Raw genomic sequence first — 23,197 nt, forward strand, 5'->3', positions numbered from 1 at the left:
AGACTGTATTCGCTCGAGAGAAAAATCTGCTGGTTTTCTGAATGAACCAGACTATTATCTCAGAATTATGAAAAATATTCCAGGAAAAAAAATTCAGCTCTTTTTCTCGTTAACAAATTCATGATGCAATGATCTCGTAAATTTTGAAAAAAAAAAATTATATAACGACTTTTCTTATAATTCTGAGATGAAAAAAACAGCAGAATTTTCCTCGTTCCGCTGCGATAATAGTCTTGTTAATTCAGAAAAACTAGAGTACAAAATTTCACATGAACACTGTTTTCATAATTCTGAGATAATAATCTTGATAATTCAGAAAAACACAGAGCAACACTTTTTTCATGCAAACTTTTCTCAGGATTCTGAGAAATTTATCAAATTATTATCTATTTTTTCATGAATGTGTTGTGTGTTGTAAATGTTAATTCTGAGAAAGTTATCTTGTTTATTCAGAAAAAAGGCAGGGCATTTTTCCCATATAAACCTTTCACAGAATTGTGATTAAAAAAATCAATCTTGTTAATTTGGGAAAAGTGTTCTTTTTTGTGAAATTTAAAAAAGATTTTAGATATGAAGGGCATTAATTTAAAACCAGATCAATTTAAAACCAGAATCTTTTTCATGAAAACTCATCTCTTAAACTGAAATAATAATCTCCTGCATTTTTCCCCTCAAGTGAATGCATTTACTTCCATAACTACATAAGTAACCTACAGGCAGTTAACAGCGTCTTGCAGAAGCCTGGAAAGGTATTATTTACAAAGAATCTGTAGCTGAATGTGTGTAAAATGTGAGAGTTATCGTTTGTTACCCTTAGCTCTGAAGTGTTAGTTTGATGATCACATATTAAATTGAATTAGAAGAAAAAAGCGACATGGTGAGGTTTGTCCCATCATGTGCACTCAGGTGTCACCGTCCCGCTAATGATCCAATCAAAACGCCCCACAGGAGTCAGCGGTTCCCAGCACGACGCTGCTCCGGCACACCTGAAGACTTTATATCCGCTCGTGCTGCTTCTTTTAATCTTCTCTTGTTATTTGCGGTGTCGTGGTCAAGTTCATGTTGCCATATGTCCACCTTTAACTACTCAGACCTCATGTTGAATGTGATTACATTCTTATTAATTATCATAGCAGGTTAGACCCACTCAGCGTAAATGAGCTAAATGAGAATAAATGTATTGTATATGTTTCTTGCAGTTTGTGAGAAATCTCCTGCCAAGTTGCTCTTGCCTTTTTAGCCATGTTTTCAAAATAAGTCAAATCAGTTTGCTCAGGTTTCAGAGGTTTAAAGGAATGTGAAAGGCATCTGAACGCAACTGTCGTTCTAGGTTTCAAAGGGTTAAATTAGACTTTTCAGGAGCTTCTACGGTGCGATTTGAAGCTTTATAAATCTAACCTGTTAAAGCGTTCTTCTTCAACCATCCCGAATGTGGTCAGATCCCACTCTCTTTGACACACAAAGGACAGATAAAGCAGACGTCTGTTGATGAGGACTCCGTCTCAGCCTGCAGACTAAAAGCTTACCAGACCACTTTGTAATTCCTCTGTACTAGTCATCCCTTCACACACACCTTTTTTGGCTGTGAAAGAGAGTATGAAATGGTGATAAGGCAATATGTTTCACAACAGAGTGTGTGTGTGTGTGCGTGTGTGTGTGTGTGTGTGTGTGTGTGTGTGTGTGTGTGTGTGTGTGTGTGTGTGTGTGTGGGGTGAATGGACATTATTATGTGGGAGACATGCTGATTATTTCTTACTTGGATGAAAAGGAGAAAAAAAATATGATGGTGTCTCCCCACTGTGCAAGCCTTGAACCAGCCACACACATGCACGCACACACTCGACATGCAGGAGTCCTGTGCGGTCGTCATGGAAACTCGGGTCCCCCCCCACTCTCCCCCTCCCCGCAGCTCATATCCTCTTCTATCCTTCATGACTCTCTGCAATCTGTTAATTTGGAGCTGAGTGCTTGTGACGCAATCCCGGGGACGGTTACTGGAGGTGGAAGAAAGCGGGAGGAAGAGGAGGAGGGAGAGAGGGAGACGGAGAGGGGGAGCAAACAGGTTGGAGGAGACATGGAGGACTGGAGTTGAAGAGGAAGAGAGCAAGTATGTTTCCAGCCTCTCTTTCACTCTGTCCCTTTCCACGTCTCACCCTCTCACTGGCTGATGTAGGGTGGCCACTATGTTCCCTCATCACACTCTTTGATCTGCATCATCTCTGCCTGCCGGGTTTGCATCAATAATGCACTTGTGTCCGTACACACACACACACACACGGAGCAGTGAGTGCACAGCAGAGGTAGTGAAGTGCGCGTACATGTCGCACGCTTGGTTACTCTTCTGCTCTATTGTGCTGGCTGCTATTTTAGATCAGTGCACAAGTGTTCATTATGTATGCCCACATGTGCTAATGAAGCTCTCCAGGGTTTGGCTCTGTCTAAGGAACACTCACTACTGAACTCCTGCTGCAAACTGTCCTCTGTGGAGTTCAGCTTCAAGATTTCTGACTTCTGCATGAGGCACTTTTTGTAGGTGACAACATAAAGACTGTGGCACCTGATTATGTGAGGGAAGCAGTGGTGGAAGACGTATTCAGAGTTGTATTGTGAAAATACTCTGTTAGTGAAAGTTCTGCATTGGAAATGCTACTGAAGTAAAAGTAAGTCAATATTAGAAGGGGGATGTACTTAAAGTATTAAAAGTAAAAGTACCCAATGCAGAAATATGAAAACACATCCAAAAATAAAAAGTATGAAATATAAAAATACACACATAACATACGAACACATAAACATTACCTTAAACCAAAACCCATTTACCCACCCAGCACACCCTTGATTACCCCTTACCCATCCCAAATCCTATCAAATCTGTATTTGTGTCCAAATGCAATATCCCAAGTCATACAAAAAAAATAAAATTTAAAAAATGTAAAAATAATGATAATAATTTTAAAATAATAATAATAATAATAATAATAATGATACATTAAAAAAATAAAGATTAACTCCAAAAATGATAATCAATTAATCACTCCTATTGTTGGCAGATCCATCACATTTGATTTTTCAAATATATTCTTATATTCAAAGGAAACATGTTGCATCTTTCCCTTAGCATCCACATCTGACTTAAAAAAAATATATCGAGACACCACCAAGCACATTTCACAGCTGGCCTTTCCTTTTGAACCGATCCTTTTAGGGGAAACACTCATTACTGTACATGCACAGTGGAGGTATGCAGGAGTGTTTTTTAAAAATTCCCGGACCTGAGGAGAGGAATCTAAGAAAAACTCCTGCAAAGCAACAGATGACTTATATGAGAGAAGTCGGGAAAGGTCACACACACACACACACACGCAGAAAGACTGAAATGCAGCCTTTTCTGAGTAGCAGCAGCTCCTTCAGTGCCTGTGTCGCTCTTCCTCTTGCATTGGGCTGCCGCAGTTCATTTTCATAGTTATGACCAATACAGTGGAAAGAATGTAAATGAAGGAATGGTGTTTCCTTTTCTCACTGCTTTCACCCTTTCACTCACACACACACACACACACACACACACACACACACACAGTCCCCATGCATTGCACGTTGAAGCTCCTTTTTCTTCTGACAGCCTGTACTGCTGGCAGGGTGGTGACCCTGTCTCATCCCTCGGACATGGGATCTTGGGTTTGGCCTAATTGGGCTGTGTTTGGATATGCAGTGTATCTCGAGGTCAGGACTAGGAGCAGCTGCCAGCTTAAACATGATTTCAAAGGCAAGGCAGAAACGCACACATTTCCCTAAGACCTCCTTATTGTGACCGTACGACGAGGCACAGTTGACACAGCTACACGCTGAAGCTGTGCGCTGTGTGAAGGCTTTTTTGTGGCGCTGCAGCAGGCGTTATGTCACGGCTCAAAGCAAAGAATTAATTTGGCTCTTTGGAGGCCTTCTCTGCTTCCCTTGATAGCTTCTCAAAACGAGGACAGCTGGTGAAGAAGGTCACTGAGTGCTGTATTTTAAGAAAGACAGAAACGTGTGTGTGTGTGTGTGTGTGTGTGTGTGTGTGCGCGTGTGGTTTGTTGACAGATGACAGGTCTTCAGAGATGAGGGACAGATTTAAAAGCTGGCTGGATAACTGCTGCTGGTTGGTGTCCAAGCAGAAACTGGACCACACACACGTATACAGTATACTATATGCATGCAACTCACATTGCAAAAACACACAGAATAAACAAGCAAATGTTTCAGTTTCAGACTTTGTTTTTGCCGTGGGCGTCGTTCAGTTTCAAAACGTCTTGTTTTTAACCAGTTATATGACTCGTTTTAAAGCATCTCTGTTGACCTCATTACAGTTTGAAGTCTTGATGCTTTTGATGTCCCAAATCAGAATTGAAACTATTTGAGCAGGAAAAAAATAACCAAAACTTGGCTCCACCAGGTTTAGGAAACCTGAGAAGAAAGTTGCCTTCACTCTATTTCCAGCCTAGTTGCCAGAGGAAAATGTTGGCATTGTACATTTCCACAAACGACAAATATATTACACTTGTACTTTTCATACGTATCATATTTAAAGTGACATAGTTTGCAAGCTGGCTTTGTCATCATTGCTGTGTTTCTAGCAACTTTTTAGCCACCAAACATGGGAGTTTTTCTTAGGAATACCCAATCTTTTCACTGCTCAAAATTCTGAAGCATCCAAAAAGTGACTTTTGACCTGGTCCGGCCCGTCCGGGTTTTCCATCGGGCTTAGGTTTAGAGTGAGAACTCTACCTCAAACGCCGCTTGGAAACTGAAACTGCAGGGAGCGTGTATTTTTGGAAAAACAGGACTTTGGAACAATTAGCATTTGTTTTTGGGATAACGGGCTGTCGGAGAAATGGGCTTCTGGTCTAATGGGACATTTTTTTGACTAATTGGGCTTCCGAATTTTAGGCCAATGGCATGGCACAGTTTTTCAACAACCCATTGCTGTTTTTTACTCGGGACAGTTACACAAAAAAAGTTGCTTTTTACAGGCTTTGCTGCGTTTCCTGCCAGGATTGTGCCACAAAAACTGTTTTTTTTACGCGACGTTGATGGCTTTTCCAACTGGGATTTGGCCACAAAAAATTGTGTTTTTAAGCCCAAACATGATCTCTTTTTGTGCGTAACCCTGACCACACATTTTAACTACAGCTTTGTTTAAACATAAAGAAATGCAAGTTTTTAAAAAGTACCTGCTATTTATTAATCCACAAATGTAAAGTACCCGTGGTTTTCAGAAACATACAATGCCAACATTTTTTCTGGGTTGCTATTTCCTAAACTGTTATCGCCTCACTGCCAAACTGATAAGATGTCAGATGGAAGCTGGGTATCATAAAACCATAGACGGGAGAAACTCTCATAAGATTGCCTCTCTAGCTGTCTGTTCTTTAATCCATCCATCTTTGTGTCATTCCCTGAGACTTTTTATAACTCAAGCTGTCTGCACGGTGAAAGCGGAGTGCTGCGCTCATCGCTCAGCACCCCAAATCTAACAGACGGCCGTTGGTGTTCGCCTCTGAGCTGCTGATCACATGCAGGGGACACACACATGCACGCACGCAGATAGACACATGTGCACGTCTCTCTGCCTGGTGCCCCTCAGACTCCTCTGCCCCCCCTCGCTCCCACCTCCTTCACATGTGCCAGGGTGTCATGAGATGAGAGAAAGATGACAGCTTTAATCAGAGGGTGTTTGTGCCTCAGCAGGCAGAGTAAAGGCGAGCTGCACATGTACATACACACATATGCACGTAGACTGTCCCACCCCTAAGTAGGTCATGTGCAGTGCAGAGCAGGGAGAGAGAGACGAGCTGTGGTGCATCTTTAGCCATCTGGTTGTGATGTGCTGGTTGTCCGCTCTGTGAGACCCACAGAGAGAGTGAGAAAGAAAGAAAGAGGGAGAGGGAGAGGGAGAGAGGCATGTTCCAGGGAAGGTGACCTTAAGAAGCTGTGCTCTGTGGGGGCTTCAGCCGGCTCTGCTGAACCACTCAACATATTAGAGAGATGCAAGCGAAAAGCTCCTTCATTTCACACAAAGGCAGACAGCATCAGTTACAGTAGCTTTTAGTGTTATCTGGCTGTCTGCACTTCACTCAGTTTGGCATTTTCACTTTGTCAGTGCACATACTTTCTCTTAAGGCTGTACGCTGAATCAGATTTGACTCAGATTTAGTGGTTAAATATGAATATTTTACCATTCATTCCTTTTTTTTTCTTTCATCTACAGTCTGAGAGTTTGAACAGGGTTCAGCGACTTTCAAGTAATGAAGTAAAAAAGATGAGTTAGCCCTCTGAGCTAATGCATGCTAAGTATGCTAACGATTTATCAGAAATGTGCAACAACTTTTTTTTGCCGATACCAAAAGTCAAATAAGAGCCAGGGACTGTATTGTGTCAAGTTGCTGTGAGCAATAAATTCACTACTTGTAAGCAGAAGGCAGACAACGTTATCTCCTTACCTGACTAGGCTGGTAGGTAAACAAAGGTTTGAAGTTTTGATGCTACTTGTACTGCCTTATTTCTGTCGATACCGTAAAGATATCAAGTACAGATACCCAACCCTGCTTACCTCACTCAGATCACTGAGATTCAGTTAGAAGCTATAAAAGTACTGAGAGCCGAACACACAAACTGGGTTTTCATTACAGATTTGTGCAAAATTTAAGCAATATTTTTTAAATGTCGATGAAACACAAACGTGAGATGACTGCGTGGCAGAAGCATGGCAATGGATGTTCAAAACTACTCAGCTTTATTTCTATTGCAGCCACGGCACTAGCCGTCATTATTTCCAATCCAAGGCGACGTAGGCGTGTTATCTGAGCGATAATGGGAAGACAAGCCCCTTATAAAGGCCACATATGAGGGATTTCTGGGAGCTGATAGTTCATGATTTCACAGAGGAATTGTGGATTCAAACCTTCTGGATGATCCACTCAGCATTTGAAGAGTCGGGTGATGCAATAACAGCTCTTGTAGCTCCTGCTGCATCATTAAGGAGCCGGTCCCTACCAACAAGCGCATAGCCATAGCATCATGTGACCAATAAAAGCAAAAAAAGCAGGAAGTATCTGATCTAATAATAACTAAACAAGCCCAATAATCTGGACAAGCATTTGATGCCATATTGTAATAATGACAGTTTTTTGATAGTCGATACAAGGGACATATTTGGGTCACTCTTCAAAAGCTATTGATGTTTGATACCAAGCTCATACGCATATACATTAACATGATCATAATCTACAGGATGTTACATCAATCTAATTTCACAGTATAGAAATGCATTCAAGTGCTGTGAAGGCGGGTTCTTGTAACAATCAGGTTTTCTCATTTGCTGTGCGATACTCTTAAATAAAATGGATGTGCAGTCTCATAAACTGAAGAGGGCAGAAAATTAGAAAGTGGAAAGGACCGGATCCTTGACCTTCTGTCTCCTCTCCTCACACTTATTCTTGAATCTTCATCTCTCATCTCTCTACCAGCTTTGGTCTTCATGTATTGATTGAAGGTTCGATGTAGATTATTTCACCCAGGAGACTTCAGTTTTGTGTTTCGTAAAGTTTGTGCAGCCCTGCGTATACGTCTCAAAGTCTTTGCAGATATCAATATTTCCAACCTTAGCCTTTTCTCTGGGTGAGTCCATGATGCATTTTCAATTAAAATTGTTGACTTTTGAGTTAGAAGTTAGGTGTGTGTGTGAAGTGGGCCTTTATTAGATTAACAGAGGCCTCTCAGACAGAATATGGATCCCAGATAAATCCTCTCAGAACTTGCAGGTATTTTTCGATCTCTCGTAATGCTGACGTGAGCGTATTGAGCCGCGAGACTCTGACACCATTCATCTTACCGGCTTTTCTTTTAATTACTGCTCTCCCGCGGGAGCCAGTCGGGTAGTTAAACAGAGAAATCAGCATTACAGCAATTATTGGCTCACAATGAAATGAATACAATCTTGTCATGTGTAATCATTGGGGGCGTCAATGCCTGGGAGAAAACAGCTTCTCCTTTCACCGGCTCAGTGAGGAGAGGGGAGGGTATACACGTGGATGCAGACTAGATCCTGGTGTATCTCAGTGGACCGAGATACAGGTTCAAAGGTGAATGTCAGGGTTCAAGGTCATCATATTTCTGTTGTCTCTTTTCTTTCTCCATTGTAAGTGGTGGAATAAAGAAGAGTTCTTATTAAAATAATTGGTAATATCTATTTTTTATTGGCATTTATGCCACATGATAGCATGTAATGTGAAAGGGGTCATTTGTGACAAATCGATAGAGAATGATGTGCAACTCTGCAGTTTCCTTTAGCTTTCTGAAGCGTTTTACCATCTTTCAGCTCTTTGTTTTGGTTTTTCTCCTCATAACAACCAAACTACATGTTGGAGCTAATGAAACTAAAGATTCAGATATTTCTTCTGGAGTTGATGGAAACCAGAACAGAAATAAATGAAAGGGAATATTGGACTAACATTTGATTGGTGGCCAGAAATATGACTCGAAATGAATGCTAATGTTTCTAAAGATACTGTGTGGAGTTTTTGAACACAAGAAGTACCACAGATTAATGCTTTTAAATTCTTGACCCCAGTTTTTAGTTGTTTCACTGGTCAGCAGCTGTCGGCAGTAACGCACAAATCAAACCAAAGGGTCAGCACAGGCAGAGAACAAGAAGAATGCCAGCAAATAAAGATATGTATGAACAATGCAGGAACTGAAATACTGAAAAAACAGAAACCCTAAATTAGTTTGATGGTTTTCTGAATTATGTGCAGCTGTTGATTTTCATTCATGCCAGAGTGGCATGGAAATGTACAATCTCAGAACGCATCGGCTACCAGTCTGATTACAAAAAGCCTCGGGGGCAATGGACAATATTTTGGGAAATAAGACTTCCTCATCAGTATATAAGAGATACATCAGTAAGAGATATCTGCATATGGATGCAGGAAAAAAATTGAAATACCCAAACACTGCAGATACCAAAATCTTGTCATGTCCTTACAATATTTGTATCTGTTTATAAAGATTATGAAATCTGTATCTCTAACTATCTTACAAACTCTGTCTGTATATTTCTATCTAGTTACATTATGGTTGAAAGGTGAAGTATTTATTTTTGTTAGTGTATTCAGAAAACTGATATTCACGATTTGACAGTATCTGCTAAAAACTATGATTTCAAGAAGCCAAACTCTAGTAAACGGATAGCGTATTTGTACGTTTCTTGAAATAAAATAGTCTAATCATCGCTGATGTTTCTGCACTCAACAGGTCCATGACATTTGTTTGTTAATGAGCATTTTCCGTGGCTGATGGTTCACTTTGTCCTCTTCTGAAAACCACTTTACTGCAGAGGAGTTAATGCAAATATGAGCAATAAGCTGTTTAACTTTCAAATCTACTTGCTGCTTTTACAGCCTTTGTGAGCGCTGGGAAAAGTCAAGTGATCATGCTTCATATACACACATTCAGACCTGGGTGCTTCTAAGTATAACTAATATCTTCTACTTTTGGGTGCTGAGCAGCTCAATCAATACCGGAGATAGTTACGAGTCTTGCTTAAGGGAACATGGGCAGAACTTTAGCACATGTAATATAGTTTCCATAACCTCTGCATAGATTTGATGCTCTAAAGCTAATATGACTGTCGACTAAAAAGATCTTTGTGTGACCATGTTGACACAATTAGGCTTGGGTGGTTTGTAATATTTCTTACCTTTATACCTTCCTGAAATTTCATCGTGGTATACATATATATATTCAAACACAACAGAAACAAAATAAAACTCACCCAAATTGTCTAAATACTCTTGGTAGTAATCTAGTCAGTATATCCACTATTCCAACAATCTCCAGCTCCGGTTTGGTCGAAATTGATCCTTAATTCATCAGATTGGGTGTTCTGTGTGTAGTATTTATTTCTGTGTTTTGTAAGTGATTTGCTTTTTGTGTAGTTTTATGTTTTATTGTCTTTCTTGTGTCTTTGTATCACTTTAACTTATATGCTATTGTGTATATTTTTGCCTTGTGTGTCGTTTATTTTCCCTTCTGCTTGTACAACTTCATATTATCATGTCATTGTACTGTGTGTTTGTTCTGACCTGCCGAGGGACTGCACCTGCAAATTAGCTCTAAGATATAAACTGGTATGGTGAATCAAATGGTAACATATATGTTTTAAACTCTACATGGTCCCTTTTAAATTAAAAACGTAACTAAGTGAGTAAAAACTAAAGCCACGGTCCCCACGGTCTCTCTCTGCCTTTGCTGGCCACCAGCTGTCTACAGTCCTGTAACTTCTCCCTCCATCACTGTGTGTCGCAGTGTCTTTTAGCTCAGCTCCCAGTTCAGCCAGTAGAGACCAAAAAACTGAGCTCTGATAGTGCGCGCTGTGCACTACATAGAATGAGTTTTATAGAAAGAGGTGCATCTATATTTATGATGGTATTGAAAAACATACCTTGAGGGTTTCTGAATTTACCCCGGTATATCATGATACCATGATACCACCCAAACCTAGACAAAATCTTCTCTGGTTTCAGTTCTTTTCAAACTTTTTGTGACCTTTTTGATCTTCCAGTCTTTTTTTGCTTATGTATACGTTCTTCGTCCACAGCTACAGAGCGATCTGGACCAGGAGTACCAGGACAAATTTCGCCGGCTCCCCGTGGAGATCCAAGAGTTTGTTCAGGACAGCAGCAAGGCCAAGCTTAGCGACGACGGTGTCCAGGGAAACCTCGTTGCCTCCTCGACGACAGAGAAGCTGAACCACAAGGCGTCGCAGTCTGAGGACGACACCGAGGAGGGCTCGTCGGAACGAGTCTACGACACGCCCCTTTAGAGATCTAACCTCGGCGCTTTGCTTCACACTGGGACACTGATTGGTGGATGTGTTTGTGACCACAGATCTAGGATGAGACTGCCCCGACTTTGGTCCTCATTGTAACCAATGGGAGGATTAGATCAAATCTGAGCCTGAATTGGTGAGTAGAGGTCCTCTCTGCGTAGAGTGCAGTCTTGTCCAGACAACCGTTTCATGTAAATAGTACCTTTTTGTGTATTTATATGTTTCCTTTATGTTGTCGTCTCTTTCGGTACGGCCACAGGATGTGTTACAAAGCACTAACTATTTGCAGGAAATAACTTACTTGAACTATTGCACAGAGAGAGTAGTTTCTTTTTATTATTATGTTTTATCATCCTGATATTGTCAGTCGTGTGGTGGTAAGTGAGGTGTGTGGTGCCAAGAGTTTGAGTTCACTTACAGCGGACATTGTCTTTCGAGTGGAGTCAACTTGTACTGTAAAGACACCGCTGCATATTCAGCCTTTAAAGCTTCCATCTTTATAAGATTTAGATTCACCTTTACTTATTTGCACTGACGGCTCCCTACGTAACTCTGTAACTCTTTTACTTTAACCCAGAGGCACTGGTGGCTTGCTGGTTCTCGATTTTGTTCTCACAGAACTAAGCCTATGTGTTGCTGCTATTTTGTTTTATCATTTTTTAACCATTATTTGGTTTGTATGATATTTGGCATGGTAATATAATGCAGTCGTCTTGTTTTGGCTAGTTTTTAACAAGTTTTGTTAGAGGGCAGTTCTGCCTGGAGAGGAAGTTGAGAAAAAGTGCGTTGTACAGTATCTGCATGTATTTGAACAACTGTAAATGTTACAGTAGCTCTGTAGCAGAGATGTTTTATTAATGTAAATCTATTTTCTCGGAGACATTTCAACTAAAGCCGCAAAACAGCGCGGACCCAGTGGTGCGTCGCTGTGCCGTGAGATGGACTAAAATCAGTAACAACACACCCTTTTGTTAGATCTGACAGTAGCTGGCTCGAGTTAACAGGTTGTATTGTTTATCTTCGTCCCCGTGAACTGAAACAGTCAAACCAGGATATTCAAACAAAAGAAGAGGATCCTCCTGTAGTTTTATAGAAGTTGCCTTCCTCTTAACTGCTTTGTTGTGTACCTACGGTGGGATGTGTGTGCAGTTCCCCAGTGCACAGAGCAGATGCCCGTGACCACAGGAAGTATGTCACCCACAGGCTTCAATCTAAATATTCACCCACAAACTGTAGTTTGAAGTGGGGGAAATAGTTCAGTTAAGTTTTAACAGATACCCAGGGTTCCCACAGGTCCTTGAAATCCTTGACTCTGAGGGAGAGAAATCAAGGCCAGTAAAATTTTTGAAAGTGTCATGGGAAGTGCTTGAATTTATGTCCTTTGTTCAAGAATAGAAATTGATTTTGAAATCTGATCAATTTTTTCTTCCAGTTAGTAAATAGCCAAAGTTCTGCTGTCTGTTTGTGTCTCATGCAGCTGCGTCACTTGTCGGGTTTCCATCTAAAGGTAGCACAAATTTTAACAGAATTTTCAGAAAATTGACAAAAGATAATGCAAATTTGTGCACTTTTTCATCCACTACTGTCATCCGGATATTGACAGTTGGTCGTTGTTGTAAACACGAGATGACATTACTAAAAGAAATCAATGGATTTATAATAGCGATACTTTCTCATTCCAGATCGGTAAATACTGATGAATTGGCCTCTCTGCGTCTCATAGAAAGACAAAAGTCACAGAGCTGAAACACATTGTAACATGTGGTTAATGCTTTGGAACAGTCACTGTCGGTATAGAAAAAAAAAATCATGTTTTGCATTAAAATAAGTACATAACGTGATGTAAAAATGTCACGTGAGTTACATCAGTGTGCGACAACTATATGTTAATCACCCAATGTTATGTTAAAAGAATATTGACTTTTGTTTCACACTGGACACTGAAAGTCCAGTCTTGTTTGACCCATTCACCTAACCTCCAATCAGATGATGCTCTGTCAGTTGCTCTCAGCGTCATCTGTTGCAGCAGACAGGCTTACATTAGAGTTAAAAGCCATCCAAGAACAATGAAGCGACCTGCAGTGGCCTCTGCATCATTTATTCACTGAATTTGTTTCCATTGCACTAAGTCGCATTTCGTGATACCTACCAACTTTTCCACCTCCCCAAACATAAAACTTTTTGGGATATTTTTTTACTTTTTTCCTCTAATTTTTGGCATTTTCAGGCAGAATTCTTTTTCTTGTTTGCTTTTTTTGCATGAATTGAAAATGCACTTAAAGGTGGATGGAAAAGCACGTATTGTTGTTTAATTGTTATTGAGCTTCTGTAAAGCCTGTTAGTTCTCATTATAAACATTCACAGTTTTTTAACAGTAATTGGCCTTTAACAAAGTCTCAAACTTTGCTGCGTTGGATCCTTGAAGTTGAGGGAATTGGGCCTGAAAAATCTGTGAAAAGTCTTTGAATTTGACATTTAAAAAGGAGTGGGAACCCTGGACTCCAAACGTTTAGTTTAGTTTGGATCTGTGAAACACCAGCGTTGACATGATGTAATGACTAACTGGACTATTTCCTCTTTAACTGATCAACTGTGCCCATTCAGTAACCATGAGGAAGTGTTTTTGACTTCCCTAACTGTTCAGTGCCATCTAACTCACAGGTCGTTTGATATCAAATCATATTTCAGCTGGGGAAAAAAAAGAGTTGAGAGTGAAGGATTACCTGACATGTAAGTACAAACTACTTTTTAAAAAGACGATGTTGATGTGAGAGTCCTGTGCCTTTGAATAGGTTTGCCTTGTTTGATGTTGAATGTGTGAAATGCATCACTGTTTAAATTGCCATTATATTATATTCTATGAAGCTGTCTGATATTGAATAGACCGTGTGCACTTTTAAGTACAGTACCACTACTGAGTAATGCTTGTGATGAGCAGTATTTGACATGTGTCTCATAAGAAACGCGAGACATCCCTCTTTTTAGTCTTGAACCACTTTATTTAACAGCCCCCTCCCCCTTCTCATCGACTTACGTACGTGTATGCACTCTGGAAATGTAAATGTATGTATGACATAAAGGATAAAAACATGAAGCTGATTAAAAAAAATAGTGTAAAGAGAATTTGCCTGTAATTAAAATAAATGTGGCTATTATTGTACTTTGCTGAAGTGGAGTTGTGTGTCTTTGGGTTTGTTTTTGAATAGAATTGTGTTTTTGTTTGTGTGTGTGTGTGTGTGTCTGTTTTACAGCTTAACGCTGGGGTAGGTAGATATCTGGAAGAGGCACCAAAAATAAGAGCAGACCCCCCCCCCCCCCACCCCTCTGTCCTGACCCCTCCCACCAGATGACCACAAGCATGTGCATGTGCTTCATACAGTAACCCAGTGCTTCCCATACATTGATTTATTGAATCTTATTTTATTGTGGAGCTCCTTCTCTGTTTATCAGACCACAAATGAGTCAAGAATTAGCTGCTAGCACTCCAAAGCTGTGGACTGTTTCCCCGGGAGGAGAGCAGGCAGCAAGTCTGGAGACTGAGGCCGGAGATATACTTGCTGTTTAACCTCGCGTTGGCGTATGCGTCCAGCTGCATCCGGCTGCATTTTGCTGCGTCATGAGCATTTTTGTATATATACTTGCCTATATACAACGTGTGTTACTGGAGGATACCTCTAGAGGGCAGACGAGACAGCGCTATATATACAACTGCCGTATATAAGTGATGTAAAGGTGAAGATCAAGAAAGAAAAGGCAAAAGGCCTCTTCTAAAAAAAAAAGCCTGTCGGGTCAATGGGGAGTGTGTCTTTAGTGCAGCCAGAGGTCGATGATGAAAAGCACCACCAGTACTTTTGCGCGTCTGCTACGGTTCTACACAGCCCCTGCTGTTTATGTACATACTGCATCTTGTGAGGACGGCATGCCAAACTGAAGCAAGGGATGCGTGACAGCCATCATGTGTACGTGTGGTTAACAGCAAGTATATCTCTGGCCTAACCTTTGTTTGGCAGCTGTAGTGGCTCTAACTCAGCTAATGCAAACCCCCACTGCTGGATGTCACAGCTGGGATGAAGCCTGCAACAGTCTGAGTCTAACCTGTGTAACAGCAGCAACAGAAAGTTCTCTGATCTGGTCCCCATCTCTCAAAGATTAAGTAAACCCCCACACCACTTTTTTTTCAGTTGAAAAGCAACATATATGAGTATTTTGTAATGGTGTTGATTGATTCAGGTCCAGCTCTTGACATTTGAGTGCAAATAATTAAAATTCTGACAGCCCTCTAAAGGTTGAAACCTACTATTGCAAATTCAAACCTGTGTGTGCAGGTGGCAGGGAGGGGCTGTGGATCAAGAGGTGGCACGATTTGGAATGGGCATGTCTTAGCCCCTCTCACAGCCCATTTTAGAGACTTTTCTTACTTTACAGAGATGAAGCACTCATGTCAAAAGTGTGGGGTTTAGTTACTGTTTAAACACTTTTGCCAACATTGAGATGTTCAGTTTAATTTATTGTCAGACTCTTTTTGATAAGTCTGTCTTCCTGTTGTGTGCTGCTTTACAGTGTAGACAGTTGTTGCCGATGCTGGTATAGCAACCTTCTCCAGAGGATTCTCCGCCACCGAATCAGGCTTTTGTCGAAGGGAAGTGCATCTGAATTTGTTGAACAGCCAGTAGGATCACCCTCTCTCTGAAATGACCTGTGCTTGGCCAAAGTCTCCCGTCGTTGCCTAGATTTTGTGAGCTAAAAGTAGGTGCAGAAATCTAGTTTTCTCTCAGATCACTTGAATTAATATATGCTAATAGTTTTTTTATGGGATGTTTGCTCAGTGACACCAAATTAATCTGCCTACCCCAGCTTTAAAGGGAAACACTACAGGTGAATAGTGTAAAACATCTAACAGTTATCACCATAAAACTGCTGCAGTTGAGTACTTAGATTAAGACAATCAGTTTTTGTATAACATCTTTTCTGAAATTTATTATCTAAATTTGCAAATGATGCATCATCTCATTAAATACATTCTAGAAATCTGAACCAAAATAAACACCTAAATGTGTTTTGTGGACTTTTTTTTTCACTACTGTGAAAGAAAATATGTTATGGAGGCCTGAAATCTTAAAATTGAAAAAAGCATGAAAAAAAAAAACGCTTACCTGTAGTGTCTCCCCTTAATTATCTTTTATGTCTGTGTGATGCATTTTTAAAATCCTGTCATTCATGTCACTTTTTTGTCTTTATTTTCTTATCTTTCACCATCTTATATTCAATTAGAAAGCACTTCCTCTGTGGGTCTATTGTCTTGCCATTTTTTTAAAATCCGGTCCTAAATTGCAGGTTGTGCTTACTTTCTGTTTGCATTCAAATGTATCACCTGTCATCGTCACGCTTCATTATTTCACTTTAAATGGAGATTTCAGTCTTTGTAACGTAGCAGAGGCTGGATAATGATGGTGGAGAGAGACTCGGAGAAGACTGAAAATGATAAAACTGTATGACAAGAAAGCAGGTCACATGTGAAATAATGATCTAAACCCAGATATAGAGAGTGGCAGCATCTGCAGAGCGGCATGTCATGTATGTATGTAGGCGAGTGTACAGAATACTGTATGTGGGTTATGTATGTCACACTGGAGGGTCGGGGGGAGCGGGGGGAAGCCTTGACGACCTACTTCCTATCATCTCCTAGACAACAATTTCTTTGAAGTAACCCTAAGAAGAACTTGAATTCAAACACTTCTTGATTGAATCATGGGTCACCACTTAAAGGGACGGTTTACTCCAAATCAAGTATATATTTTCCCTCGTACCTGTAGTGCTATTTATCAGTCAGGATTGTTTTGGTGTGAGTTACTGAGTGTTGGAGATATCGTCCATAGAGATGTCTGCATTTTCTCCAGTATAATGGAAGTAAATGGCACTTGGCTTATTGGGCTCAAAGCTCCTAAAATACATTTGAAAAACTCAACAGGTATGTCTCTTTGCAGAAATCATGACATGGTTACTCAAAATAACCTGCAGGCCTGGTTGTAAGCAGTTTTGTGTACAAACTATTTTCTGTCATGGAATTTTTGTTTCACAAACTTGTGTAATAACACATGATGTGTTCAAGGGCCATCAGAAATTTGAAAAAAACCCCTGATAATTTCTATTTTTAGAGTTCCTGGCTGTGATAAATTATGTAATTTTTGGTGATTTTTAAAAGACCACATTTTCTTTTAAAATCAACAAAAAATGTTAAAGAAAAAAAAATCTTAAAAATTTGCTAAAAAAATTTAAACCAAAAAAGCCAAAACTTTTTACAGAGAAAAAAAAATCACCTTCTTTTAAATTGTTTAAAATGCCAAAAAAAAAGCCATAAAAATGCCAACACCTCTTTAAAAATTGATAAAACTCTTTAAAGAAAAATTTAAAAAACTGCATTGAGAAAGAACCAATAAGGAGTTTTGATGGTTGTTTCAGAGGATGTATGGTCTTCGAAATTTGGCTCAAAGTAAAAAATCTTGGGAATGTATCGGTAAAAATGTGTATGAACCCTGACTGTCAGTCTGTGTGTGTGTCCTCACAGCTCGCCTCCATGTGCTTTCGAGTGGCTCTTTCAGTTATGTGTAGTGCATATGTGTGCGCTGCTGGAGTGTGTGTGTCTCTCAGACTACATAAACACTGTGTCCTTCTCAGTCTCAGCTCTTCAGCAGAGTCCCAACGGGCAACAGGAGATAAGACAAGCCTGGTCGCCCCTAACAACCACTGTGACCATTCAGAGGCCTCCATGCATACCGGCAGCTAGGAAGTGAGCTAATTAACCCCGAGTTCAAGACGGAAGGAGAGCGACTTTTTAATAAGATTCTCTGGGTTATATAAACAGTGACGCCCCTCCAAACTCCCAGGAATATTATCACCCTGCGTCTGTCCATCTGCTGCGGGGACAAGGAGGAGGAGGTGTCCTTTAACTGGGCTTTAATGAGGCGCACCAGGGCCGCAGAAGAGGAGAGGATCACGGGGTGCTGCGTGGAAGGTACACAAACACACACACACACACACACACACACACATTAACAGACATGATGTACTTGAAATGATCTTTATTCACGACTTTCAGTCCTTAAATCTAATCCGAGCTCTCTCCACTTTGCCCCAAATATCCTAATCTTAACCAAATGTAAACTTAATCCAGTCTTAATCCTAAACCCAAGACAAAGTGATGCTAACATTAAACCTTACCTTAAAAGTTCTGATTGTTATTCAAATATTACCCATAAAACCATGTCCTCAATCCTTAAAATGTCCTCTTTAAGCGCCCTTTCTTTCCTCACCTCTCTTCCAGACAATGTTGTCTTTATAATCATAGAAATGTAAGAGCATGCACTGAATCAGAGGGATTTTCCTACTAATGTTTCAGTAGGTTTATTTTACTTTTGTATTACATGGCACAGGGATTGGGAAACAATTAATTCATCATGTCCTGGTTGCACGAGTTCTCCATCGATTTTACAAATGGACCCCAAAGTCCAGAAAGGTATTATTTTCATTATCTATAAATATCTGGTGTGCACAAAAATCCATTCTGGACTTTATGGGCACCAGAAGTTAGGGACTGTTCTTTATTTACTTTTATTACTTGATATTTTTGTTGTTGTTGTTTTTATTTTGATCCACGCCAAAGCTACAAATATTTTTCCCTGAGCCCTCCTAAGTGACTTGAGTAGAATGCACAACCCTCCCTCCACCATACATTTGTAATTAGGTTTTAAAACCTGACCCTTTGATATTTAAAAGTTAAAAGTTGAAGATGAAACCCTGGATTTGAAAAAGGCATTTTTTAAATTCTTGTTCTGCATGCTGGTTAGTTAGTGCAACCAGTTTACTTTTTGGCCAGAATTTAAATGAGATGTAAAATTGAGTGATTTTGATGGAATACTATTATTTTAAGCTCAGATTTGGTTATGCTTTTTTTCCTGAAGTCCCACAAAATGTGTCCAAGGACTGTTGGAAATTTGAAAATTCAGTAATAATATTTGTTTTTAATTTCTGGCTATGATAAGTGGTGTAATTGTGGCAAGTTTTGAGAAATCATACCTGTATGTATAAATAATAATAATAATAATAATAATAATAATAATAATAATAATAATAATAATAATAATAATAATAAATGGCAGTAAAAATAAATACAAAAAACAAGCATTTAAATTTGAGTGCCCCTCCTCATAATCCCATCCCCTGTGTTAAAAAAAATATTAAATTTGTGTGCCCCAGCCCAAAACCAATGTAAAAATTATAACTCCATCCCCAGGGCTAAAATAAAAATATATGACATGCCTACAGAATATGTGTAAAAAAAAACAACTATAATAATAATAATAATAATAATGATAATAATCATAATCATAATAAAAGTAATAATAACAATAAAAGTAATAATAATAAAACAAAAGCTTAAAAAAATGTCACTTTAATATATATATATGAAACTGCATCAGCCCATCCTCTGTGCTTAAAAATGACATGTCTTCCCTCTTTTACCACCCCTCTCATTAATAACTGTACAGAATATTTGTAAAAAATAAATATCATTATTATGATAAAATAAATATAATAATAATAATAACGATGATAATAATAATAATAATAATAATAATAATAATAATAATAATAATAATAATAATAATAATAATAAAGTGAAAAAGAAAAATGACTTTACCCTCATCTTCTGACTTTATTGTGATTCACTTTAACATAATTCTGCTTGTGAATTTATGTTTTAAAGATTCACATCAGCCTCAGACTGAAAAGCTCTGCTGCATCGCCACAATAATCTTCCATGGGCTGATGCCAGGGTTAGATATGAAATAAAGCGGTGAGACTCCAGCAGCGCGTGTATAAAACAGAGGAGCATTATTTGGCGGAGGGAGGAGGGGGAGCCTCTGTTTGTCTTTATCAACGCATGGCGGCCACAGCAGTCAGCTGTTAGGAGAGCAGGGAGGAGCTGGCTCCGGTTCTGCTGGATGACTCACTCCCGTCAACCCAACGCACTCTCATTCACTGTTTTTTTTTTTTTGCGCACACACACGCGCGCGCGCGCGCAGGCACGTTTGGTGGAGGGGGGAGCGCGTGCTGCCGCAGCTGAAGAGGGGTTCCTGATCAGCGCGCATCAGGGCCGCCGAGTCTCCACTGGAGGGCGAGTGGTACAAGAGCACCGGGACACTCCGGCAGCACGGAGACCGAGCAGACAGTCGGAGGGAGACGGGATAGAGCAGCAGCTGGAAGACACACAGACAGACAGAGACACACACAGACATAAAATCCCCACCCGGACTCTGCAAAGCATCTTTTTTTCCGGCGTCGGATTAAACCCGTCCCCGTCTCCAACACCGAAATCACGTAAGAAACAAACCTTTTCTTTTTTAAAAAAATGTCTCTTTAAGTGTCCAGACTGGAGCGTTTCTGAAACTGATTTTGTGTTTAGTGGGACATTTCATTTCAACTCCATCACTCCAAATCCTGCTCTCATCATTCAGACATCCTCTCCCTGCCTCACTCTCACACTGTCTCACACACACACACACACACACACACACACACACAGCTGGAGACTGTAGCCCTTTTTCTGCTAGCTAGCTAACGCCATTAAAATGCTCATTTTTAGCAATTTCATATCGATATTGCTCCCGCTGTCCTCGCCTCCCGGGGCTCGTCCTCCAGGTAAACGCGACACGGCGGAGCAGAGAGCCGCCGAGGCTGGTAACTTTGTGAAATGCAGGGCTTATTGATGTTTCCGACGGCGGGGAGGGTTAGCCGGGGGAGCTAGCTGCTGTAGCGGGACAGATCAGAAGCCAGCCGGCCGATGACAGGCGCTGCACAGTGGCCATAAAAGTCAACCGACTAACCGGTGGCTGTTTTTTTACGCCTTATATTAACACTCGTGCGCGTGCATTGTGGTTTGCTGCACTGTTGTTTTTGCATCCCACTAACCTGCAAACATAACCTCATTGTAATGTAATTAAATGTGTTAAACTGCTGCATCCAGACTGCTGCTGCTGCTGAGTGTGGAGCTGCAGCTGCCCTGCAAACAGCCCGGACTGCAAGGTGTCATTGACGCTGTCAGGCAGGGCCGGCAGAAAGTTCAGCTTTTTTACAAATACAGTTTTTAGGGACTGTTCTTTATTTATCAGAGAAGGGGGTGGCTGAGTTGTGACTGTCTTTTTTTTTTTTAAATTATTTATTTTATTGTTTTATTATTGTTTTCTGGGAAAATGCACAACCCTCTTCAAGGATCAAGTAAGAGGATATTTATTTATTTTTTAAATGTTCTTTACCTTAAAAGCTCCTAAAGTCCCTAAGGCAAATGTTTTTTTTAATTATTATCTTTACTAATTATCTCGTGTGCACAAAATAAAGACATATCCTTTCAGGACTTTAGGAGCTCCACAGGTTAGGAAGTATTCTTTATCATTAGAGATGGTGGGTTAGGTTGTGTTATATTTGACTCATAGTCAGGCAGAGCTAGCAGAAAGTTATAGTGTCTTACAAATACAGTGTTTAGGGACTGTTCTTTATTTATCAGAGGAGGGAGTGGCTAGGGTGTGACTTTTTTTTATCTTAATAATAATAATAATAATAAATTATTATTTTTTTATTCTTTTGACCATTTCCTTGAGCCTTCCTGAGTGAATTTAGGAAAATACATGACCCTCTTCCTCCTACAAGAGGATCAAGTTAGAGGATATTTATTTTTTATTTTTTCAAATATTCTCTAACCTACGAAGCTCCTAAAATCGCAAAAGCTAATATGTTTATATTGTAAACTAATTCTCTTGTGTGCACAAATTAAAAACATATCCTTTTGGGACTTTAACTCCAGGTTAGGGAATTATTTTATGTTTTATATATTATTTTACTTGCTGTCAGGCAGGGTGAGCAGAAAGTCCTACTTTCTTCCAAAAACCAAAAAACATGTTCAGGGACTGTTCTTTATTTAACAGAGGAGGATGTGGCTGCGGTGTGACTTATATTACAAATATTCTGAAACCTGAGGCTCCTGAAGTACTAAAAATGTATATTTTTTAAATGTATTATCTAAACTAATTATCTTGTGTGCACAAGATAATATAATATAATTTTAGGAGCTCCACAGGTTCAGGACTGTTTGACTCACTGTCAGGCAGGACGAGCAGAGACTTATAGTGTCTTACAAATACAGTGTTTAGGGACTGTTCTTTATTTGTTAGAGAAGGAGATGGCTGAGAAGGATGTGACTTAAAAAAATCTATTATTATTTTGAACAATATTTTAAACCATCCCCTTTGAGCAGGGGACATTGTCTGGAAAAGATGTGTCCCTGAGTAACCTGGGGAAATGCAGGACCATAAATTATTTGTAAGACTTACTTTTGATATTTAAAAGTTAAAAGTTGAAAACGAAATCCTGGTGTTGAACAAAAGCCGTTGTGCATGCTGGTTAGTTTGTGCAGTCAGTTATTTATTTATTTATTTTTGGCCAAATTTTGAACGAGACTATGCAACAAGATGATTTTGATGAAATATCAATATTTTAAGATCAGCTTTGGTCGCACACGATGTGCCCAATCACTGTCTGAAATGATAAAATTCAATAATAATTTGCTGTTTTTACAGTTTCTGCTTGTGGTAAATGGTTTAATTTAGGCGATTTTAAAGAAAACATGCCTTCTAAACCTGCAGGTGGGATTTGTTGTCTTTAAAAAAAAAACAAGACAGTAAAGGAAAAACAAACATTTAAAGATGTATGCTCCTCCCCTAAGCCAAAACAAAAACATAAGTCCCTCCCCAGGGCTTAATTTTTTTATTTGACATGCCTCACCCTTTTTGCACCCCCAAAAAGAATAGTTATAATAATATAATAATAAGAAGAATTAGTATCAAAAGTACTGTAACATAACAAATATGTACAATATAACTACGTCAGAATAAGCTGTACAGTTTTGTACCGGATCTGCAAAAGTTCACAGTAAAGCAAATATGTGTAAAATAGTCTTAGATTCACGCTTACAAAACCTTTATTTTATTAAAGTTTATCTATCTACTATCACTGAAGGCCGCCTGTATGATGTCATCATAATACCCGGGTCACAATACAACATTATTGCTTTTTTTTTTTTTTTCATTTCATTCGGCGTGTTGTTACAACAGATATTGTGATACATTACTGCTTTCAACTGCAAATTAAGGAAAACTTTGTCTGTTTTTATCTTATGAGATAAAGTTTTCATCTCACTTCAGCTGTTTTTATTGCAGCAACATGTATCTAGTGGACTGAAAAAGTGTTATATTTTATATGTGGGCTACCGAAACTTTAATT

The 23,197-nt window shown here is 39.5% G+C and overlaps 2 protein-coding genes across 6 annotated transcripts in view; both read left to right on the top strand.

Annotated features, from left to right (window-relative positions):
* The window catches only part of plcb1l (phospholipase C beta 1-like), a 169,325-nt gene extending 155,301 nt beyond the window's left edge, over positions 1-14,024 (top strand). The window contains exon 34 of one of the 2 annotated variants that reach the window (XM_088089688.1): positions 10,634-10,866. In XM_088089688.1, coding sequence (XP_087945814.1) covers positions 10,634-10,731 — 98 coding nt within the window. In that variant the 3' untranslated portion in view covers positions 10,732-10,866. Of the gene's footprint in view, positions 1-10,633 lie in introns of both variants that reach the window. The other variant, XM_042503476.2, reaches the window with a different exon arrangement.
* A 3,528-nt stretch (positions 14,025-17,552) lies between these two features.
* The window catches only part of plcb4b (phospholipase C, beta 4b), a 147,960-nt gene continuing 142,315 nt past the window's right edge, over positions 17,553-23,197 (top strand). For 2 of the 4 annotated variants that reach the window (XM_088089179.1, XM_088089181.1), the window contains exons 1-2: positions 17,554-17,876; positions 19,948-20,242. The gene's annotated coding sequence lies outside the window, so the exon portion shown is untranslated. Of the gene's footprint in view, positions 17,877-19,854; positions 20,243-23,197 lie in introns of those variants that run through there. The other 2 variants (XM_088089180.1, XM_042502959.2) reach the window with 2 other exon arrangements.

Source organism: Plectropomus leopardus, chromosome 16 (assembly GCF_026936395.1).
Source record: "Plectropomus leopardus strain MGB_pleo_1.0 chromosome 16, ASM2693639v1, whole genome shotgun sequence".
NCBI classification, from domain to species: Eukaryota; Metazoa; Chordata; class Actinopteri; order Perciformes; family Serranidae; genus Plectropomus; species Plectropomus leopardus.